Here is an 18,451-nt window from a genome sequence, read left to right as displayed (position 1 = left end):
TGTTGTGTGCTTTGCCTCTTTTTACTAATTATAGCATAGCTAGCAGAGCGGCGCCAGACTCAACGCCCGAAACCAATAGTGCACGCTAATAGGGTGGGCAAATCGCGCGAGTTTTTGGCGCGGTTTTTGATGTTATAATTATCAAATACGAGAGACAGTGTTTTATCGGGATATTCAAACGCCAGTAGAGAGTCGAAAATACGACGCGCAGCGGACTATTTTTGACGAAAATCGAGGTGTTTGGATAGCCGATGAAACAGTCTCGAGTGTTTAAAACATCTCAATCTAAACGAAAACTAAGGAGTAAACGGAGAAATAAAGTCGTAAAAATCTATGCTAATTAAGACCGGGTATCCAAACCTCCTTCACGGTCACGAGTTTCTTTGTTTTAACATGATGAATTATTAATGAGATTGAGAAGTACATTTCCACCGGCAATGTTGAGAAGTTTGGAGAGCACTCTAGAGTCGCTCGCTTCTCGCGACTTTGTCGCTCGAAAGAGTCGACTTTTGGCAAGTCTAAGAGCACTCAAGAAGGTAGAGATGCTCTCGGCTATCACCTCGAGCAACTCTTGCGCTTCTTTCGTGCTCTCCAAACTTCTCGCGTGCATCCGGTTATCCATAACTTGATAGTGCACGCTAAAGCATGACCCAAATATTCATAAGTGTACATTTCGCTGCAATTCTTTCGTTTCTATTCCGCGCGGAAAGCCTCGGCCACTCCCCCTCGCCAATGATCCCTGTTGTATCATTCTTCGGCTTAAAGGCGGGAAACAGGGAGCGCGGTGCTTGATAGTTAGGTCGCGAAAAAAATCCCACAACTCCAAGTGCACCGCGCTTGGACCAAGGAGGGACGCCTGAGGCTTAGCGTTCTCAGGAAAACGTTCTTATCGAAACAACACTTTCGTATGGTGCGGAAGATTTGGGGTGCTTCCGTGCTTGCCTTTGGTTAAAAAAAACTTGCTGGGGGCCGGAGTAAGAAAATGTTTTTCCAAAAACATCAAAACAATGAGATAGGAAAATTACAAAGAGATGGCACTGTCCATTAATAATTCGGTTTTCATTTACTGTTTCCCACAATGGGAGATTGGAAATGGATGAAGAAATGAGCAAATTAAATAGTATAGAATTTTGTACCAATCGGAATAAAAAGCTACCTCAAAATGTAGTTCACAATTTCCAACCGAAAAATGTTCCGTGTGCCTTCTGACCGAGATTCAGGGTTTTAGGAGGGAGAAGAAAGTACTTTTCTCAAAAAATCACAGTCTCGAAAATAAACATATTGTTTTGTGTCAAGCCCCCACCAAATGTTCCACCGGTCAGGGATTCAAATACCCATTCTTTTCTCTAATTATTTTGCATACGAGGACGAACTTTGCTGTGTGTTTTTATCAGTTGTATAAAAAGGATTTTTTATCTTGTAATCAGTGAGGCAATCCGATTCTTTTCAGTCGATACATCGCGGGTGGTCTGACTCTGCCTGTTGTGCCTGTTAGCCGAATAAGCAATGTTTGTCGTTTAAATTCTTTTTTAGCCAAGCTAAGGAAAAGATGGAAAAGCTGTGTCAAAATACGGTATTCACTCTTGTCCATCGTAAATTATGCATTTACAATGGAAAATATCGAGAAATATCGTGCACATATTAAATTTATCTCTCGTGTTTATATCAGCTTGCTCAGTCTGTTAATTGACCAACTGAAAGCCAGCTTTTAAAAATGCTTCAGTTGTTTTTCTATATCGTGGTTTCTTTGTAAGGAAGTGATCGCAATTAGAAACAGACTGCAACAGGAGAATTATGGAATAAAGCAGATAAAAAAAGAAGAAAAACACTAAAATATTTCATCATGGGTCGGTTTACATACTTTCAATTTCAAAACAATTTCATTTACTGCTTATCGTTATCATTTATCGCGATAAAGACGCAGACAGCTGTGGCATTTTTTTTAGCTTATTCGTTCACCTCTTGTGGAGCTGATCGCTTCAAGATGGATGTTTTTCAATTTTATTTTGATAATACAGAGTGGCTGTTATATAATGTTTGTCTTTTTCTCTTACGTCAAACGCTCGGGGCCCTTACTTAGAGCGTTTTAGATTTCTATAAATTTAGAAACAAAAAGCAATATTGTTATCAAAGTCAATCCAGTAAGCGCTTGATGTTTTGAAAAATACGCGTTTATATTTACCAGTTAGCAGGTTAATAACCTAACTATTTACCTAAGACCTGTTAGAGCACTCTTTTCGGACATCGAATCACATATGATTCACAATATGCTTCCTGCAAACTTAACATAACACTTAACGCTAGAATTTTTAAAACAAAGCAAAAATCTGTTGTTATTCAAATCGTTAAAATTGTAATCTGGAAACTTTGTTCTTCGTGGAAAAAACACACGAGCTCGGCATGTGGTCGACAAGTACTTAATGCTAGAAGCTTGTTTGCAATTCAATTAAACAAACATTGTATAAGTACGTGTTATTTTATGCCGAAAAAATACGCTGTTGAACTATGAAATTTATGTTTTAACAGTTCGACGCCGAAGAGTTGAACAAGGGATTTTTTTAAAGGTTATCGACATTCAAACTTCAGATTTTAAACATGTCAAGATTGGAGATTGTACTGAACAGCTGTTCGCGATGTAATTCAGTCAATTCAGCGAAGCGTGCGACGTTACCATTGGTTTCCGAATTACCTCGAAATTAATTGACGCTCATTCCCAACCAATCAAGGCTAACAATAGTTACTGTGTTTTTCCCAGAGCCGATGAGCAGCGCTTTTGAGAAATTGAATGAATCAAATGTAAACTTCCATACGACGCTTTGACTGGAACATTCATTGTTTACAAAAGCTGAAATTATCAATACGCGGGCAAGATTACAGACAAGAAAGAAGTACCCGTCCGAACACGCAGAGACCAACAGCGAGTGGCCTTATCGCCGAAATCTGCTTCTTTACAACATAATGAAAGTGTTTACTACCGTGCGTTGGATCAGTTTCATCTTTCACTGTCGTTTCATTCGCTGAAATGCTCGTAATTCAATTGGAAGACACGGATTTCATAGCCGGCTTTTCAGCCAAGAAGCGATCCCCGCGGCAACGGTGAGCGAATTATTATTAAGATTTCATGAAGATTACTTTTAGTCCTGCTTGCGGCTGGAATAATATTTTTCGCTCACGCGGTAAATCATGTTGCCCGTGGAAAATATGCGTCGAACACGAATGTTGCCACGTGCAAGCTCCCTGTCAAATTGGTATTTATTGATAGCCTTTGTTTGCTGTATTTGCTTCGTTCAGAATGTAACGTCGTTTCAAACTGTTGAAGTGTTGGAAGGTTTACCGCCTGGAAGCGCTATTCTGAACTTCAAACAAAAAGCTGGCATCGTTTACTCGCTTTATCAAGATTCGTCCACCGCGGATGGTTTAAGTTTGTTTTACATAGACTCAAATGGAGTTCTTACTTCAAAAGTAACGTTAGATCATGAAGATGAAAGAGGGAATGTTTTCGATTTACTGGTTATTTCGCGGGAAATCTCTAGAACAGAAGGTGGGTTTGGAAGCATCGTACGTGTTCGAATTCTCGATCGCAACGATAATCCACCCAAATTTCCAAAGGATTTATACACTTGTTCTGTGGCTGAAAACAGCCGTATAGGAACTTACGTTCAGGGTCTTGAGAGCGTTTTTGCCAGTGACTTGGATAGTGGGAGAAACTCTGTACAGAAGTACAGCATTGTCGCTGGAAACGAGGCGGGAAAGTTCGATGTGGATTTCCACGAGCTTGCTGGTGTGAAATTTTTGCGTCTTAAAACTAAAGCGCCTATCGACAGAGAAGAAACGCCGTTTTTTGTCTTGACCGTCCAGGTTGAAGACGGAGGAAATCCTCCACTTTTAAGCACTACTCAAGTACGTGTCAACATCCTTGACGAAAATGATCAAACGCCGAAATTTGAACCGCCTATTTACTCTGTTGCTGTCAGCGAGAATGTACCCGTGGGTACTTCCGTTTTGCAGGTGAAAGCTTTCGATGGCGATACAGGTACAAATGCGGAAATTTATTTCTACTTTAAACCTGAACGTGATTTTTTCACAGTGAATGCTCACACAGGAATTGTCGAGACAGCGTGTGAACTAAATTTCCAGAAAGGAAATTCCTTTGATCTGACAGTGTACGCGGTGGATCGAGGCAGAACTCCGCGGCAAGCGAAAACTATAGTGCGAATACGGTTAGTGGATATAGCAGCGTTCCCTCCTTCGCCTAGAGCTGTTTCTTCTGAATTGGCGCCACCTGTCTTCCACAAACACGCGTATTTCGTGAGAATCAGAGAGGATTTTCCGGTTGGAGGTGCAATTGTTCGAGTGAATGCCCACCAGGGAGGCAATCCACAACCGCATGAAAGAGCGTGGCGATATGTTATTCTCAACAACCCTGCAATTAGAGGAGCAATTTTCCACATTAACCCTCGGAGCGGAGTTATTTCACTTCGGGAACCCCTAGATTATGAGAACAAAACTTCCTTTTCGCTGACTGTAAAAGCCCAAGACGAACAGTCCAAAGAATTCTATGAATCACAGACGCGGGTGGTGATTGTAATACGAGATGTAAATGAGAATTATTTCGCGCCAATTTTCTCTCTTTCGACTTCGGTGGTATCGATTTCGGAGAATGCACAAGAAAATGCCGTCGTTTCAAGGGTTTCAGCGACAGATGCTGATAAAGGCATCAACGGGAAAATTTCTTTTACAATTGCTGGTGGTTTAGGACTGGGAAAATTTGCGATCGATCAAAACACAGGCAAAGTGCGATCGCTCGTTTGTTTCAACAGTGAAATGGATTCCGAGTTCGATTTGCACGTGCGGGCAAGCGACCGTTCTAAACTACCGCTTCATTCGAATTCATACTTATTAATCAAACTTCGAAATGGTGGACAGAAAAGGCCGTTCTTTTACACTCCACGGCAGCTTGTCCATGTTCGAGAAAACAGCCCAAAAGGAACATTTGTGGCCTTGGTTCGCGCCAAAGTGCGAGCGAGAAGATCAAACATCGACAGACTTATGGAGTATTTTATTTTCAGCGGAAATGAAGGCGGACAGTTTTCTTTGAATTCCTCTTCAGGTAGGAGTGTTTTTGTTTAAATTAAACTTCGCTGTGATATTATAAGTAAACAAAGTCTGGAGGATGTATGAAGTCTTGATGCATGCAAGCTTTAATAATTCTCTTCTTGGGCTTTATGGCTAAGCTACTACTAGCATGTAGGTTTTAACATTGTATACGCTTATTATGCCTTCGATGGATGAAAAATACAGCTTATAGTAAGCCTTTTAAATGAGTCTTGTCAACCGTAAATAATATTTTTATACATAATTCACACTTCAGAAAGCACAATTTGCGTCCCTTCATCACCTGCAACTCGTTAATTGACAAAGATATTAATCAATCAAACCTGACATATTTTCACTAAATCGCCGCGAGGTGGCAAATGCCTTTGAATTCAATTCTTCAAAGTTGCATTACACTCCTATAATCGTTTAATGCTTCGTTTTACGCGTGTACAGAGCTATCGATCATTTTATTCGCTGCATGAAAACAGAAGAAACCGCGAAGTAAAATAATATTTTATTTAAAAACAAAAGCGTGCATTTGCACGATACTGACAGTCTCTAGATAAACTTATATTTTTACAGGTGGTAATATTTTTAGGTTGAAAACATTTTTGCATATTTGCTAAGGTCATTGGACCATTATTTACGTTTAAATATAAATTCAACCCGCTTGGCCAATAATCCTAAAAAAAAGAAAATCAACCCAACCCTAAATTGAAAGCCCTTGAAAAAACTCAACCCTGCCCTCATTTGAATCTTATAAAATGTAAAGCCTTTTATAGGATTTTTATGATCAATCTCGAATATAAAAGCTATTGATTAAATATTCTTTCAAACTGGGTCGTTTCTCATAACTTTGGCTGGAACTTGTGGGAAAAGAATAATGTTTAGACAATTTGAAACGAAATTGGATCTTTTCTGTGTGAAATTGACAAAATATTGCAAGAATAATTATTCATGTCAATTTCGGTAGGTTTTTAATTGCAAAAAGGTTTATTAACAATTGAGACTACCTTTTTCATTTCCTTTTCATTACGGTTTTTCAGACATTATTAAATTATGGAGATACTTAGATAGCTGCAGACAGTACTTAGCTATTGGCTGATTTATTAGTCCATTTTGTTTTGTGAATAATGCAAAATAATCATGATCTTAAAAATCCATTAAGGATATAGAAATATCTTTTTAAAAAATTTACAATATCTGTTCGGTCAGAAAACAACTGCTCCCAGAGGAGTTGATATGATGTAGTTCACCGCTGCGGCTAAAAAGAAAATCACAAAATAATTATTGTTATTGTAAAAAGTTAATATACACAAGATTATTTGAACATTGATAACAGGCATAAATTTACTTGACCAGAAGGAACATTCATATAATATTAATCTTAAAACTGATTAAAAGTGATAAAAACCTGTCATGTTGGCATAAATATGAATAGAATTTTCTGAAAAGCTCAGTGTTTAATTTCCAGAAAGGGGGTCGCTTTAAGATGCAGTGACTATATGAAAAACACAGAACTCTTGATAAGATCTAATTGTATCACCGTTCAATATGTATTTTTCTTCATTATTTATAAAATCCTGACAGTCCTTGGAAATAAATCAGGCGTCTTTTAAGATACCATTGATTTGAAGAGGGAGGAGATTGCAATACTGTTTTTATTTCCAGAAAGCTATTTTAATCTGTAACTCTGCATTTTAATAAAAATTTATTAGACGTTGTTAAATACAAGACACAGCATGAAAACTACATCGGACAGGTGTGCCAAGTGTAAAGAATGATTCATCCAATTGATATTTACAGTAGAATCCTGATTTATTGGAACGCCAAAGGAAAAGAAAATTGCTTTGAGAAATCAGGAAGTTCAAGATATTGGAGGGTAAAATTTTCAGAAAAGTGCTATCCAAGGGAAATGAAAATTGGTTCAAGAAATCGGGCCTTTGAGAAACCAAGTGCTCAAGAAATCTAGATTCTACTGCATTACTCCAGATCAATGAATCAAAGGCAGAATAAATTTTTATTTGCAAGGATTGCTTCATTTGACTAATTTGTTTTGAAGCAGACAAAGTACCCAATGGGATGTTAGTCCATCACTTCTGTGCAAGCTGTGAAATTTGATTAAAATTCTGCAAGTTGGTATATTTTTGGAGGGATCATCATCAGCCACCCCTTTACCAGCAATGTCTGATTCTATTTAAAATAAATAGAAAATGTAAAATGATTTATGTCACTTTCTAAAATGTTTATAATAAATGCCGGAAATCAAGCGGGGCTGTCATAAAGTTTTTAAGCAGCCATTTCATTTAAGTAATTATCACTTGTAACGTTTTCCTTTGTATGTAAGTGTAACTAAACACTTATCAACATCTTCACCCGTTACATTATTGAGTGAAATCAGCTTTGACATGGTTACAGCCCTTAATGACAGCACTCAGATCAAGTATTGACATTTCAAATCTCAAACAGCTCGATTGCACTTGCATAAAATCATGTGGAGGGAGACAGGGGGGTCTGAACCTTTTGCTCCTGTACCTTTTACTCCCTCCCGACCCGCCTCTTTCCAAAGGGCTTCCCACCTCTTTATCCCATATCTATTGCAAAATATGTAACAAAGTGTTGCAAAATTTTACTCATTTTCTCCTTGTTCCCACCACCTTAGGAATCCTGCTTCCTGCTTCCCGCCCTCCCTTCTTCCGCTTCCCCCCGGGTTTCCCACCCCCTGTCCCCCTTCACAATTGTCTGAAACATTCCGGGGGGGGGGGGGGTACTCAAAAAGTTTTATACGGGGAGGCTCCGCCCCGAGCTCTAACCCCTTACCCTTTTATATACCATTCTGATGGAAATTGCACCCCTTTCGTATACCTTTTAGTGAGAAGAGGAACCCCCTTCATATACCTAAAAGACTTAGAACAGGACGTTTTCTTGCCATTTTCATGTAGCGCTGAATAAATTAAAATAAGACAGCCATAAATTGCGTCTGTATTTTAATTAAAGGCCCTTTAAAATACCTAAATGACAGATTTCCATACCCTTTCATATACCTAAACTTGTGAAATCCCTATCCTTTTATATACCTGAAGCCTAAAAAAGGTACCCCTTTTGGGCGGAGCCTCCCGTATAGGCCATTATAGGGAGCACCCCCGGGGAAACATGACCGGCACTGTGTTTGTTTGCTCAATTCTGCTTGTTATATAATTTCTTTTTTTTTTCTGTAGGGATAATTTCAACTACAGGTTCTCTTGATCGCGAAAGTAAAGATCTCTACATCCTTGATGTTCGTGCACATGTTAAGGGTGCTCAACAGTCAATGAGCACACCATTTCAAGTCGTTGTCATGGTTTCTGATGAAAATGATAACAGTCCATCTTTTGAACAACAGGAATACAAAGTAAGTCCATCAAGAGTTAATGTGGTACTCAGAAGTAGCAAGTGGATCCCCTCCTTACAGGGTAGCAAAGGGGGTGTCGTGATCCCGTTTCACGCACAAATTTTAACCAAATTCACACGTCACGTGTACTTGAAACAGCAGAATTCACGAATCCCGTATTTTTTTCTAGCTATTTTCACGCGTCACGGTATAGTTTTTACCCTATTTTCACGCGTCACGGACAAATTTTTGCCCTTTTCACGTGTCACGTATAAACCCTTTGCTACCCTCTCCTTAGAACAACCCATATATAACAGCCACTTTTTTTGGCCCAAACAAACAAGTACCCAACCTTTATTTTCTTTATAAATTTAACTCATTAATACAGCCACTACAAATCGGTAGGCCATGTTTTAAGAATGTCATCTGAAAAAAATCCCAAGATTGCACTAACATGGGCACCCGATGGCACAGCAGAATTTAGAGCTGGATGGTTGAGAGAGGCGTAATTAAGAAACATAAATAAGGAGAGGCAGCATCTTGGACTTAAGACATGAAGGGAGGCGGAGGTTTCAGCCTGGATTTGACTTGCAAAGCAGATTGCGAACATGTGCTTTTGCCTTACCGATGTTTCTGGAAAGTATTAAAATTTCAATAAAATCTCATTTGACTGACTTTCAGGTGTCTGTCATGGAAAACATTGGTCCTGTATCAAATTTACTATGTCTAGCAGCTCATGACCCTGATGCGGACCAGAATGGAAACCTCACTTACTCTATAATCTCTGGCAGAGGACCATTTTCCATTGACCCAGTGCTTGGAGTTTTATCCGTTGATGAATCATTAGACTATGAGAAGCAGTCATCGCACCAACTTGTTATTCAGGCTGCTGATCATGGCTCACCCAGTCGAAAGACAACAACAAAGGTTAATGTTTGGTGCAAGATGCTAATGATGCTCCTGTATTTTCTCAGGATCACTATGAAGGTATGTGCATGATTAGTTACACCTTTAACTGACATAACTAGTTCATGTTTTATGTGTTCACTCAGTCTTGGTACTTTAGTTCTATTGGGTGCAAGGTGCAATAATAAGAAAAATAAATATGTTTATATACATGTGTTAAGTAGCTTGTTACTTACATAATTATGTAAATATAACCATTCAGGCATGTACAGTGTAAGCTAGAGAATAAAAGTAATAAAGTTATTATTATTATTATTTATTTATTATATTATTATTATTAGCAGTGTACTGACCATATCACTTAATGGGTACACTGTGTACTTTAGATGATCAAATGGTAATGTAAAAAAATGTAAATAAAGTAAAGGTTGTTTATTTGTAGTGGTCCTGCCCTTAGCTTCATATATATCTCTTTGAGACATGTAACAATGCTTCTGTTTATAGCAGCATTTGTACAATGGCAGTGTCTTGAATTCAGTTCGGGCAAAAGTTTGAAAAATAACTTTTTGGCTGTTGCTCCTCAATTCCCTTCTAGAGTCAGTGACACGTGGCTTATTCTATATTCTGCTTCCTTTGTTCTTTCTCGCCTCACTTGCTCCCTTCTTATCCCCCCTGAGCCCTGCCCCGCACTGCAAAGACTTAAAGCAGTGAATAAGATTTAATATTGAGGCAGCTGGTGATTCCTCTGAAGCGTCATGGTCAAGGTATTAAATGAACATTAATTTTGCTTAGCGCTAACATGCTAACCTTAAGAGCCTTAAGATCATGACCTCAGTTGTTATTAATACTTTGTTGTGAGCCTTAATTGAAAATAAATATTTGTAGTTTATCATTTAATGCATTTTCTAATACATGAAATTAACTAGTATATGTCTTGGTTAGCTATGTTGCATTAACTTTATCTTTTTGTGCTTACAGGTCTTTGACCTGTAATTGTGGCAAAAAATTGATATTTAATCCTACATGTAACTTGTTGCATTTCATTTTAAACACTTCTACTGATTCATGCTGGCAACTTAACATATGATTCCTCTGTAATTCAGTAACAGTCTTGGAATCTGCGAAAATCGGAACAGATCTTCTGGCTGTCTTTCTTGTAACCGATGAGGACGCTGCTGTTAAGGGTAACACTTAAGCCCTATCTTTTGTGTTCTTTCTTTACAATCTTTTCTCTCTGAATGTTACTTTTCCTTCAAGACACTGACTCCAACAGAACCACGGGTTTTCTAACTGACTTGATGGTTAACAGCTCTTAACATTTTACTAACATTGCTGAATGTCCCTCATGACCTTGACTTAAGTAACATTTCCAAATAATTATCTCCCCTTTATGTACTTAACTGAACTTAACTCAGTTCTTGGAACCATTGACTTGCACAAAGGAAACTGCAGACAACCTAATTTGAAAGGTGATCAGATCATTTTCTACATTGGGAAATGATTCCTTGATGATTACTTGGCTTCAGCTGGCCTTTGGTTATGAATCGTTAGTTGTTAAAGGAAGTTTGGATTGACAAATCAATTTTAGACTGACTCTGAGTAAAAGAGAAGTCGAGTTCAGGATTTTCTAGTAGTGTAGCAAGTCTCGTAAGCTTGTAATTCTTTTGGTCCTCTAGTGCTGCAGTTGCTATCGTTTTGGGGGCTACGGACATTGTTCCTGCTGTTTGTTCTATTGTTTCGTGAAGGGTAGCGGGATATTCATGTGCGACCTTGCTAGGGCTGCTACAATTTCATAGTGACGAGCGTTGCTGGGTTTTAAGGTTGAGATGAATTTGCTTTCTTAGTTCTAAAAGGCAGGAAAAACGGAAAAGAAAAGCCCTAATTGTTTTTAATGTACAGAGTATGTCTTTTCTTTGACTAAAATAACTTACATGTCTTCTAAAGATACTAAAACTTGCCTTTTTACAATTGTCCAAAAATGCTGCATTCATCTGGCTGCGGCGTACATATTTGAATTGTAGAGTTTGGTTGGCTTTGTCCATCTTTTTCAAAACTGCTGTTTCTACTCTTTCTGGTGATTGGGTTTCTTTGTTGTCAGCACGCAAATAACTGCTTCGATTGATTTGGTATTATAGAGGCTTTTTAGAGTAACAGCTAATCGTGCGTTTGCTTTTGGTTTGTGTTTAATTTTTTTGTCTGAGCTCTTGAAGAAACACGTGTAACGTACGCTAAGCAATCAGGGCAAGATTTTTTCGCCCAATCAAAAGCTGTAATTTTACGCGTGCGGCGCGAAACTGATGGTAAGCGCGTGAAAAGTCTGACTTTTCCCGCGCTTTTTTCGGTCTTTGATTGTTCTTGGTGATTGAATTGGCTCTGTAATGCAGGCGGACAAATTTAAGCAGTTGAAACGGTAAAAGTGTTGTCATGTTGAACAAGGTTTCAGCGACCGTACACTGATACTTACTTCAGTAATCACAGCAATGACAACTTTTAAATACAGCTACTGGGCATGAATTGAATGACAGGTAACGTTTAACGGTACGATTCACAACTTATTTTATACCTTGGGATACTTGCTTATTAGTTTGTATTGTGCCGATGGGCAGATATCAAACGACAGGTAACGTTCAACGGTACGATACTCAACTTATAACATTGGAAAGCTGTATTGCTAGTTTGTATTATACTGGTGAGCAGGTATTGTATGACGTGTAACACTTAACTGTACGATACTCAACTTATTGCCCTGGAAAACAATATTCGTACTGTGCTGATGAGCAGGTATTAAATGACAGGTAACGTTTAACGGTACAATACTCGACTTATTTCTACTAGTTTCCATTGCATTGGTGGAGAAGTGAAAACTCTTAATTTGTTGTGTGTCTGCCAGTGTGCAGCTGTTACTAAGGACGAAAAAAGTCAAAGGGCGTGGGAGGGGAGGGTGAGGTCGTAGAAAAAATATAGTTTTTCTTTTGCGTCTAATTCGTTACTTCTCCTCTTTCTGTTGACGCGGCGTACAAAGTCATCAAGCTGAGCTGACTATTAAAACACTTAGGTTCATAATGCCGGTCAACTCAACGAACGCCATTGGAAAGAAAATACAAACTGGATACAAGAAACGTTATTTACAAGTAGCCACAGATTCTCGACCCTTTTCTCTTTTCTCGCCAACTGCCAGCTGCTAGGGTTTTATTATACGCACGTGGCAATCAGAAGCGTTGGCGACGGGCTTGACCAGTCTCTTGAACTTGCGTTTAGGAAGTGTTTTCAATTGTCCACCGATGTAGAACGAGTCTTTACAAAAACGAACTTTTCACTTATTACGAAAACTTTTCCCATTTTCCCGCAGTGAATGTGCTAGAAAATACTGACGTGGAAGGTATTGTAGCTGTGTTGGACACTTCAGATCAAGACAGAGACAAAAATGGAAAGTTCACTTGTAACATGGAAAACATGGACTTGGATACAATGGACACGTTCGCTGTGAGAAGGACCCCTGAGGGATGTGCCCTTGTCTTGTCGGGGTACCTAGACTGGTCTTCTGCTAATCAATATTCCTTTTCGATTCGCGCCACAGACCGTGCAGAGGCCGCACAGCGCAAATCAGCCGTCGCGTCCGTGACCATTCACGTGCAAGACACAAACAATCATGACCCAGAGTTTCTGCAGTCATCTTATTGGGTTTCGTTGCCTAGCGACGCCAACATGGGCACGACTGTACTGACAGTCAAAGCACGTGACCTCGACCAGGGTAAAAACGCTGAAATAACGTACAAACTTTCAAGTGATCTGTTTTCTATTCACCCAACTAAAGGCATCATTACGCTTAAGCAGGGTCTAGGATCTATAACCAACAAGAAGTATGAATTCTCAGTCAGAGCGACAGACCAGGGGACACCTAACAGGCAGTCAGCCGTCAGCGTCTCTGTGTCAGTTCACTCGCTCTCTTATATCCCTCCCACATTTCCCAGGTCAGTTTACCGCAAGACGATTCCTGAGGATTTCAGAACGGGCGTCTCATTTTTAACTGTACGCGCGCAAAAGAAAATGGGCCTAAGTAGTTCTATGGAGTACTTCATCGTGGGTGGCGATCCACAGAATCAGTTTATTGTTGGAAGTCGCAGCGGCGCGCTCAAGCTTCGAAAGCCATTGGATTACGAACGAGTAAGGCAACATGTGTTGGTTGTGCGTGCGGTGCAGAATGGATTTGACGGGCCTTCACTTCCAACTGAGGTAGCTAGGCATAAAAGACGAGAGGTTTTTTCCTTATATCATGTTTTAATATGTTGGTTGTTGTGGCTTGTTAAGACCCTTTCATTAATGGGACATGGAGACATGGGATAAAACATGCGATAAAATAAATATGCCATGCCTTCTCGTTGTATACCGTGAATATTCTCGCCGCTTATGGCTTATCCTTTTTGTACACAAAATCAAGCCACTTGAGGGATATTTAACGCTATTAAAAAGTAGCCATGGTATTTTGCAATTCCTGAGTTTTGATTGGTTTACACGCCATGGTGTATGAGCTCATATTCCGTGGACCACAAATATGGTAAGTGTACCCATCAGCGAGTACAGCCGGGGAGCACAAATATTGTAATTCTTTGGGTGTTTTTAATAAAACAATTATTCCACTGGCGCTTGTTGGATATGAGGTAGTTATAGCCAATATCATCTACCATCTCATATCCAACGCGCGCTCGTAGAATAATTGTTAAGTATACCACTCCAAAACATTAACCGTATTATTTCTTTCGGTTAATTAGCGCCCTTTGTGTTTATTTCAAATTTTGGATGTGAGGGGGTTTCGTCGATGGAAGGTGGGCGCTTATTCAAAGAAAACGGCGTTTAATAGGTGCAAACTAGGTTGTGCGACTTTTCAGATAAGCTGGATCCATTCGCTCGTTTATGTAAACCATTCTGTCACTTAAGTTTATCTTGCTATCCTTTGTTTTGTTTTTAGGTTAAAGTGATCGTGAATGTAACAGATGTGAATGACAATCGTCCCCGGTTCGCCCTCCCAGTTGATCCGCTCGTTACGTCGGTGGATGAATTTCAACCCCCTGGCACCCTAGTTACTGTCGTGAAAGCGTTTGATAAAGACACCGGCAACCATTCGTCTATTACTTACAGTCTTGATGATAGAAATTTTCATATTCACTCTTATCTGGGAACTATTACGACGGAAGTCGAGTTGTATCATTCCCAAGGTGCGTCGCGAACTTTCGTTGTCACAGCAACCGACTCCTCCCCTCCCTACAGAAGTGCTAAAGCAAATGTTGTAGTCATGATCAACAAAGCCACCCCACCCCCACGATTTCCCCGTGAGGAGGTGGCTGAGTACGTACCGGAGGACATCCCCGTGGGGAACTCACCGCTTGGCTTTAGCGCCGAGCCACAGAGTCGTGTCACGTTGAAGTACTGGATACCAAGTGGTAACGAAGCTGGCGATTGGTGCATAGACACCACTGGGAAGATTCGAGTGAATAAAGCTCTTGACTACGAGCGGGAGAATTCGTACCACCTTAAGATCAACGTAGCAGATGATTCGAGAACTCACGTCGGCCCAAGCGTTTTATTCACTGTGGAAGACATTAATGACAACGTGCCTACGTTTAGCTCGAGCACTTACAAGTTCTACGTGTCGGAGAATTCACCCGAAGGGCACAAAATAGCTTACGTGACGGCGAAGGATCGCGATAAAGGCTCGAATAGCTAAAGTAAAGTACTCACTAGTCGGCGTAGAGGATGCTCGATCGAGCGGTAAATTTCAGATTGTCCCAACCGATGGACTTCTAAGGACAACTGAGGCACTGGACAGAGAGATTATGGAGCAACACGTGCTTATAGTGCGTGCGGCGGATGATGGGAAGCCATCCCTGAGCAGCGTGACGCGTGTTACTGTCATTGTTACAGATGAGAATGATAACAGCCCCGTGTTTGCCACAAACAGGTTTAGAGCCAGGGTACCAGTTGATGCTAAAGTCGGCTCCAGGATTTTTGCTGTGGTGGCGTCAGATGTGGACTGGGGAGAGAATGGGCTTTTGAGGTATACTTTGATTATCAATGCGCACTGGCTCCATTTTGTCAGGTTTCGTTTCACCTACTTGACCAAACTATACGGAGTAATTTCACTGGTGGAGATGACACGAGGGAAACCGACATTTGCCACACCCAATCGTTTTAGATTTTGATTGGTCAAATAAAATGGAACCCGACAAAGAGCGTCAAAAGATGTAGAAAAAAAAAACAAAAAAAAAACAAGAAAATTAATGCAGCACTTTACTTGAAAGCACGAGCCCATGTTGAAAGCTGCACTCAAAATTTGGTAACCTTTGCCATTTGTCAGCATTACAAAATCTCGTATTAGATTGCTACAGTATTTAACAAACCAGTAGGCTGTTTTTCTCTTCATTTTATTTGACAAAACTGATGTAAGCCGAAGGAGCAAGAGTGCGTAATCAGAAACTGTTCTTCTAGCATTAACTATGCCCATGGTTTTTGTCAGACTGTGGATGAGAATGCTAAAGATTTTTAATACTTTCAATTATTAACCAGTACATGGAATAAGAGTATCAGAACGTCACTCTATGTCAGTCAACATTCTCTCTGCCCAACGGAAACCTATAAAACAGACACCTGATTTTAGTCCCGTCCATGTCGTGTTTCAGTCATTTTACTATAACTAAACTCCGTGTAAGACCGACACCTCTCTAAGATGGACGGTGTCCGTCAAATAAGAGAGTTGACTGTACCCAGCAATGTGCTTAGCAGTAAGCTAAATACGGGACTGTAGAAGTAATATTTCTTTATTTTTCTCCTCGTAGCTACTCGATAGTTGCAGGAAACTCAGAGAAATTCGTCGCTGTCGACTCTACAGACGGATCCGTCATTGTGGCCCGCCCCCTAACGTCACTAAAACCAATCAAGTTCAAAGTCATGGCACGTGATTTCGGGCAGCCTGCCAGAAACGCCACCGCTGACGTCATCATCACGATTCACGCCGTTGAGGGTCCCCCTCGATTTCTTTCCTCGTCCTACGAAGCACGTGTCACGGAAAACGAGAAAGCGGGAACTGAGGTAATCCGCGTTGAGGCAGCAAGCGTCGATCCAGTGATTTCTTACAAAATATTAAACGGAAATGCAAGAGGAGATTTTAATTTGAATGCTGAGACAGGATTGATCACTACAGCTAGACCGCTGGATTATGAAACCGTGGCGCGATACGAACTCGTTATCATGGCGATAGACAGTAGCAATAGAATGAATTACGTCAAAGTGGTTATATACGTTGTGAACGTCAATGACAATACACCTTACTTTGTGAACATAAATGGCGGAGTTATTGAAGGACAGATCTTAGCTGACGCCATTGCTGATAGTCACGTGATGTGGTTGAAGGCACGTGATCTGGATGTTAGTGACGTCATTACGTACAAGATCCTTGACAACAAAGCAGCTTCGTATTTCACTGTTGACTCCGAAGGTAGCTTAAGAACTAAGAAAACTCTCACAGGACTGCAGTCGCCGTTCGTTTTCAAAATTGAAGCTTTGGATAATGGGATTCCCTCTAAAAGTGCTTTTACCTCCGTGAGGCTTGTTTTTCTGAAGTATCACACGCAACAGCGAGAACTGCAAGCGAGTGTCCCTGAAGACGTGAAGCAAGACGTCGTAATAATCAAAGTAAAAGATGCAGCGAAAATTAAAAATCCTCGCTTCTCGATAATTTCCCCCGTGGAAGCACCTTTCCGCGTCAACAGTAAAACCGGAGAAATTCGTACATCGCGTCCTCTTGACTTCGAGAGTACGCAGAATTATTCCATAATAGTGCAAGTACAGAACTCTGAAGATTTGAAGGAATACACTAATATTGACGTGATGATAAATATTGAAGACGTTAACGATAATTCACCAGTTTTTAACATGGAAAAAATTGACGGGTTATACAAGGCCAAAGTCAATAGGAATCCCCTCCAGGGTACGGTGGTGTACACACTGACAGCATCAGATCGAGACTCTAGAGGACATCTGCGCTACTCACTAGTCAGCAGCAATGATGCCAGCGCTGTGTTCGAAGTCGAGGCTGAGAGCGGTAAAGTGAAAACACTTAGTCAACAGGTGCTTATGGCGGACTCTTACAACGTGACTGTACGCGTGAGTGACAGCGACACGCCTTCGCGTCACTCGCAGGCCGTGCTGCACGTGCAAGTTGGGGAATACCCGCCCTCGTTCAGCGAGGAGGAATACGTGTTCACTATCGAAGAGAATACACAGAGGGGATTCACAATCGGTCATATCAAGGCACACAGCTACTCTGGGGCCTCAGTGTCTTACACTGTTGTACACGGTAAGGCAGTGAATGAAAATTTGTACCTCTGTTTAGTTAATTATCCGGCAAACATTGCTGAAACAAATAGAGTTTTAAAGCAGGACGTTCTCCGCGAATAGTAATCGTTCACTGCCCGGTTTAGTTAGTTTTTCTTAACAAGTCTTTCACCAGAAACATGAAAAAACACATTAGCTGTCAAACACGCAAAAGTACTCACATTTGGGGGCAAACAGCTAACGGAAAACGATAAAAGTGGGGTTTTTTGCTGTTCACTGAAAACACAAACGCGTTGCCTAATGTCAGTAATGTTATTCAGTTTAGCGTTGCAATAGGACATTCCTTTCGGAAACAAAACGTGCATCAATCGAAGTAAAAATGTCTTTAATAATCAGAAGCATTTTTTGGGAAACAAAATTTGCTTTTGGAGCCCCTCGGAAACAGTGTTTTCCGTGTGGCGAAACTGAAAACATTTGTCTTTACATTATTTCCGTAATTTCACTGATTCTTAGTTTAACCAATCACTAGCACACTGAAGAATTCCAGCTATGGGTCAGGATCGTTGTACAAGAACGTTACTGAGAACAAGTTATCTAGCAAGTGGTAGGATGTGATCTTATATCCCGGACCTCCCAATTGGGAGTCGAGCGTCTTTAACATGAGAAAATAGTTCCTTTTTCGTACCATTCCGAAAATCCCATATTTTCTATTTCATTGCCAATATTTCCTAGTAAAAATGCAAGTGGCTT

The 18,451-nt window shown here is 40.3% G+C and overlaps 1 protein-coding gene across 1 annotated transcript in view; it reads left to right on the top strand.

Moving 5' to 3' along the window:
• Positions 1-2,894: 2,894 nt before the first annotated feature.
• LOC144651629 (protocadherin-like protein) overlaps positions 2,895-18,451 on the top strand; it is a 34,497-nt gene continuing 18,940 nt past the window's right edge. The window contains 8 exon segments of the mRNA XM_078511567.1: positions 2,895-5,110; positions 8,316-8,488; positions 9,149-9,401; positions 9,404-9,454; positions 12,723-13,606; positions 14,340-15,089; positions 15,091-15,425; positions 16,204-17,723. Coding sequence (XP_078367693.1) covers positions 3,184-5,110; positions 8,316-8,488; positions 9,149-9,401; positions 9,404-9,454; positions 12,723-13,606; positions 14,340-15,089; positions 15,091-15,425; positions 16,204-17,723 — 5,893 coding nt within the window. The 5' untranslated portion in view covers positions 2,895-3,183.

Source organism: Oculina patagonica, chromosome 4 (genome assembly GCF_052425735.1).
Source record: "Oculina patagonica isolate OP01 chromosome 4, crgOcupat, whole genome shotgun sequence".
Lineage (NCBI taxonomy): Eukaryota > Metazoa > Cnidaria > Anthozoa > Scleractinia > Oculinidae > Oculina > Oculina patagonica.
Note: the sequence above shows the minus strand (reverse complement) of the source record. Positions and strands in the feature narration are given on the sequence as shown.